At 43.6% G+C, this 6,000-nt stretch overlaps 1 protein-coding gene across 1 annotated transcript in view; it reads left to right on the plus strand.

The window, feature by feature from the left end:
• The first annotated feature begins 2,412 nt into the window (after positions 1–2,412).
• Positions 2,413–6,000, plus strand: part of LOC143027974 (regulating synaptic membrane exocytosis protein 4-like) — a 4,213-nt gene continuing 625 nt past the window's right edge. The window contains exons 1-2 of the mRNA XM_076189617.1: positions 2,413–2,440; positions 5,239–5,352. Of these exons, the coding sequence (XP_076045732.1) occupies positions 2,413–2,440; positions 5,239–5,352 (142 nt within the window). The remainder of the gene's footprint in view (positions 2,441–5,238; positions 5,353–6,000) is intronic.

A 6,000-nucleotide genomic window follows, 5' to 3' on the forward strand; every position in this document is an offset into this window, starting at 1 on the left:
CCTCCACGTTCATTTCCTCCGTGTTCCTTTCCTCCATGTCCCTTTCCTCCATGTTCCTTTCCTCCGTGTCCATTTCCTCCATGTTCCTTTCCTCCATGTTCGTTTCTTCCATGTTCCTTTCCTCCATGTTCCTTTCCTCCATTTTCATTTACTCCGTGTTCCTTTCCTCCATGTTCCTTTCCTCCATGTCCCTTTCCTCCATGTTCATTTCCTCCGTGTCCATTTCTTCCATGTTCCTTTCCTCCATGTTCCTTTCCTCCATGTTCCTTTCCTCCATGTCCCTTTCCTCCATGTTCATTTCCTCCGTGTCCATTTCCTCCATGTCCCTTTCCTCCATGTTCCTTTCCTCCATGTTCCTTTCCCCCGTGTTCCTTTCCTCCATGTTCCATTCCTCCATGTTCCTTTCCTCCATGTTTCTTTCCTCCGTGTTCCTTTCCTCCATGTCCCTTTCCCCCGTGTTCCTTTCCTCCATGTTCCATTCCTCCATGTTCCTTTCCTCCATGTTCCTTTCCTCCATGTTCCTTTCCTCCATGTTCCTTTCCTCCATGTTCCTTTCCTCCATGTTCCTTTCCTCCATGTTCCTTTCCTCCATGTTCCTTTCCTCCATGTTCCTTTCCTCCATGTTCCTTTCCTCCACGTTCCTTTCCTCCATGTCCCTTTCCTCCGTGTTCCTTTCCTTTCTCCTTCTTATTCTGCCCTTCTTGGTTCTATGTTGCGCGTCTTCCTTTCCCATTTCCCGTCCTCCTTTTCCTCCTCTCCTCCCCTTCTCCCTCCTCCTCCTCCTCCCCTCCTCTCTTTTTACCCGTTACCGCTCCATCCTCTCCTCTGTGACCTCTGTCCTTCTCTTTTCCTCCACTCTCTCCCTTTCCTCCCCATGTCATTCCCCTCCGCCCCTCTCTCTATCTCCCTTTCAACTTTCTCTTCCTCACTTTCCCTTCCTCTTTCCCTCTCTCTTTCCCTCTCCTCTTTTTTCCTTTTTTTCTCTCTTTCCCTCTCACTCTCTTCTCTCTCTCTCTCTTTCTCTCTCTCTCTCTCTCTCTCTCTCTCTCTCTCTCTCTCTCTCTCTCTCTCTCTCTCTCTCTCTCTCTCTCTCTCTCTCTCTCTCTTCTTTTTTCTTTCCCTTCATTCCGTTTTCTTCCTCCCTTCTTCTTTCCCTCTTTCTCTATGCCCTTTCCTCTCCCTATCTTATCTCTCGCTCCCTCCTCCTCTTCTCCTTTTCCTCTCTTTCTTCCTTCCTTTCTTCCCTTTCTTCTCCGTCCCCAACTCTCCCGCCTTTCTTCTCCTCTCTCCATTCTCTCTCTCTTCCTCTCTCCTGTTTCCTCGCTCCCCCAACACTCTCTCTCCTTTCTTCTTCCTACCATTTCCTCTCTCTTTATTTCTCCTTCCTCTCTCTCTCCTCTCCTTCTTCCTCCAACGCTCTCCTCTCCTCTTCCTGCCATTTTCTCTTTCTTCTTCTTCTTCTTCTTCTTCTTCTTCTTCTTCTTCTTCTTCGTCTTCATCTTCTTCTTCCTCTTCTTCTTCTTCTTCTTCCTCTTCTTCTTCTTCTCCTTCTTCTTCTTCTTCTTCTTCTTCTTCTTCTTCCTCTTCTTCTTCTTCTTCTTCTTCCTTTCTCTCTCTCCTCCCCTTCCTCCCCTGGGCCTGGCCCCCCGCCCGGCGTGTTGACCCGCCACCGCCCCCCCCCCCGCCCCGCCCCGCCCCGGTCCCTTGCAATCGTCCGGGGCTGCGCAGTAGGGGCAGGGAGAATCCGGGCGAACTTCTGGGGCCCGGACAGGTGGTGCCAAAAGCCTACTTGGCTATTATCACAGGTAGGTGGAGCTGCTACTGCTGCTGCTGCTGCTGCTGTTGCTCTTGGTTGGATCTTGCATTGTGATTTTATTCACTTATTTATTCTTTTATTGATTTTTTTTTTTTTTTTTTTTTTTGCATGTGGATATGTCAACTGACATTCTTTTTATCGTTGTTTTTCTTGCATGTGGATATTGCATGAAGTGGCTCGATATTTTTTTTTTTTTTTTTTTTTTTTTTTTGCATGTGGCACCCGTGAACGTATAGTGAATCTTGCATGCATAATTTGTCGAAACGTTACCTGAACGTTTCGTGAACGTTCCCTGATTGGCTTGCATGAATTCAGCCTGAGGCACTGAAATCGCACCCATTTCACCTTTCCCTCGTTTGCACCCCACACCCACCTGCCACCACCTCCCTCCCTCCCCCACACTCCCCCACCGTGACCCAGTGCATCTTGGAAGTCATGACCGTGAGGAATCTTCCATCGTTGAGTCGTGGAAAACGTTTCATCTTCCACCATCGGGGCCGCACCCACAAACGTACCTATCTCCACTCGAACGTTTGTTGTCCATTAACCTCCGTTTTCTGTCCCCATTACCTCCGTTTTCTGTTACCTTCAGAAGCATGTTGACACGCTGCTCTTATCGTTATGGTAAGAGTGTCTAGGTACCCTTCTCCTCGCCACACCATAGTCTCCAACTCCTTCGTGAAGTTACAAGCATGTCCACTTTTACCTCCATTTTCATTCCCTTTTTTTCTTTTTTCTTTCTTTTTTTTTTCTTTTCGTTCTCGTGTCGCCCATGTTGTTCAGTATGTACAACCAAAGTGACCTACCCTCCCTCAGCTCCCCGTAGAGCCTCGGTCTTGTCCCAAAGTGGAAGGGAAAACGTTGAGCTTACGCAAGAGGAAGAGACCACTTCCTCCTCTTCCTCCTCTTCCTCATCTTCCTCCTCCTCTTCCTCTTCCTCTTGCCGCTTCCCAACCTCATCGGAAAGCGTCCAGGGAGACGCCTTGCTATCGTGCCATCTACGAGCTCATTCTATTTATCGGTTCAACATCCAAAATGGCGGACATCCAAACTGGACCCAAAATATTCGCCAGAACTGGGGAAATATATCTCCCATTGGTGAATATTTGTTATGGTTCTCTAAACAGTAGTTCCTAGAATTATTATTATTGTAAAAAAAAGATTGTATAGATACAACTAAAGATTTTATTTGTTTTGGTAAATGGTGGGACAGATTTGGGTGTCCATATAAGTACAATTGGCGTCATTTATAGGTACTGCAGTGGCTAGCGTCCTTTGCAAAGCTGAAAATTGTACATCAAACATTTACGATTAGAAGATATATGATATCGTAAATGCCCCCGCCCATGTCGTAAGTTTACGCCCATCCTAAAGAGACACGCCCCTCGCACCTTAGCCACTGAAGTACCATAGACATGTAGGCGACTGCACAGTCGGCACAAAAAGATTTTGAAGAAAAAAAAAAGACATTGAAGAAGAACGTCAAAATAATGTGGTCACATGCAACGATGCTGAAATTCATGAAAGACATTTTCCCATCATCAACTTCAGGCGTTTCACATATTTTTCTGCCGACTGTGACGGATACAGGCCTTCCTCTTCCTCCTCCTCCTCTTCCTCCTCCTCCTCCTCTTCCTCTTCTTCCTCATCCACAGTTTCTTAGATCCAGGTTCTCATGATTTCCTGAATACAGACATGCATAAACACAGGCATGCATACGGGTATGCATACACACATGCACACATACATGATAAGATAAATTGGAGAGTAGGAAACGGGACCCGACGAGCGTTGCTCCTTTCCTGTATGCTACAACTAAGCAAATACAATTAAGTAAACACGTTCACACGCACACACACACACACACACACACACGCACATATACGTACACATGTATGTCTCTGGCTTTCCTGTACGTACACTTCATCATCAAAACCAAAACTCAAAATTGATTGGATAACCTGAGGATCGTTGGCGGCTGCTTTGGGGCCGCGGGTTTCCGGTCAGTGAAACTCGAGCCAACAGTTGCTTTTACCACGACAGCAAGTGTAGGTGAAAGGTGCATTATCATGATCTAATTTTAAAATTCTGTAGAACCTCACCGATTGTTTCTTTGTACAAGAATTCTTGTTTCAGATTTGTTCTCGTACATTTACTAAAAGGAAAGCAAGTGTTTAAACAAGTACTAGGGAGTTTAGATTTCAGGACAACATGTGATGTCAATGTCACGTCAATGTGACGTCGAGACGTCACTGGAAGAAGCTGTGACCTTACTAGTAGGAATATCTAAAACACCCATTAAATCCCCAATTTAGCGATGACTAAATATATTTTGGAATAAAAAATATATTCCACGTTTTCCAATTTAAGCTTTATGTGTGTAATAAAGATGCCAAAGGAATTGAAGTTTATATATGCTTTTTTGTTTTTGAATCGAATTTGCTATTGACTTGGTGAACACTTATTGAGATTTATATATTCTCCTTTCACGTTGACTGCTCTAGATAGTTTCAAAAGCACCTTTTCATTATTCTTACGCTTTGCACTTTCATTTTTTTTCTAAATAGAAACACATTCTTTTATCGAACGCTTCTATGCAGCACCGCTTCATATTATAATTGCAAGTCTCAGTGTGTAAATAAATACATAGACATTAATGGACAACTACATCGTATGTGTTTGTATACTTTGGAACACAGCAAACACATCCGTCAGCCTACAAGCAAACACACATACACACACACACACACACACACACACACACACACACACACACACATATATATATATATATATATATATATACATATATATATGTACATATATATATACATACATATATATATATAATATATATATATATGTATATATATATATATATATGTGTGTATGCATGAGAAATCACATAAACTCGTGATTCTAAACATGCAAAAAAAACAAGGAAAATAATAAGATTATGACCAAGTGCTTTCATCTATTTACACATCTTCAGGGTATCCTGAAGATGTCTAAATAGACAAAAGCACTCAGTCATCATTTGATCATATTCCTTGGTGGGTTTTTCTGCATATATACAGTATATATATATATATATATATATATATATATATATATATATATATATATATATACATATACATATATATATATATATACATATACATATACATATGTGTTTATATACATATACACACGTAGTTTATTTGGTCATATATATACATTTAGCAAGTCTTAGCCTTCCACTATGTAGATTCATTTGATCTTTCTCTAACTTACATCACTGAAATCTTTACTCTCGACTTTCGAATCTTGAAAAAAATTGTGCCTCTATATATACTTTTTGAGGGTGGAAGGAATATACCATTTTCTTTTCTTTTTTTTTCTTTTTTTCTTTTTCTGTAATTCTTCTCGTTGCGTCACAGATGACTTCAGCCTCGGGGAGATTCAGCTCGGGCTTCAGATGACCAAAGGCCAAGTCCAGCTGGAGGTCCACATGGCCAGCAATCTCCCCACCGCCGCCACGGGACAACCGCCAGGCAAGTGATTTCCCAGGGTCGCGGTCTATAACTGGGGGTCGCGGTCCATAATTGTTTACCATACTGGGGGTCGCGGTCCATAGGTGTCTCCCATACTGAGGGTCGCGGTCCACAACTGTCTTCCATACTGGGGGTCGTGGGCCACAGGTGTTTACCATACTAGGGGTCGCGGTCCACAGGCGTCTTCCATACTGGGGGTCGTGGGCCACAGGTGTTTACCATACTGGGGGTCGCGATCCTTGAGTGTTTCTTTCGGAACGGGGGTCGCGATTCTTAATTTTTTTCAGAGACGGGGTCGTGGTTACTGGGTGGTCTTTCAGATTGGGGGTCCCGGTCCCTAGGTTGATTTCAAACAAGGGTCACGGTCCCTATGTTGTTTTCCAAACCAGGGGTCGCGGTACCTAAGTTACCAGAGTGGAAGGTCGCGTTCACTTTTTTTTTTTTTTTCAGATTGGGGATCATGATCCCTTGGATGTTTTTCAGATCGTGGGTCGCGGTCCCTGGGTTGTTTTTCAGACAGTGGGCCGCAATCGCTAGGTGGGTTTCAGAACTAAGTTTGTAATGTGGGGTTAGATTTGTTCCATCGGTAGACGGCTTGTAGACATTAATCCGTGCTCACACTATGTCTGGACAGATTTCTTTATGTCT

The sequence above is a fragment of the Oratosquilla oratoria genome, chromosome 9 (assembly GCF_046742065.1).
Source record: "Oratosquilla oratoria isolate Oo_2021 chromosome 9, ASM4674206v1, whole genome shotgun sequence".
Classification (NCBI taxonomy): Eukaryota; Metazoa; Arthropoda; class Malacostraca; order Stomatopoda; family Squillidae; genus Oratosquilla; species Oratosquilla oratoria.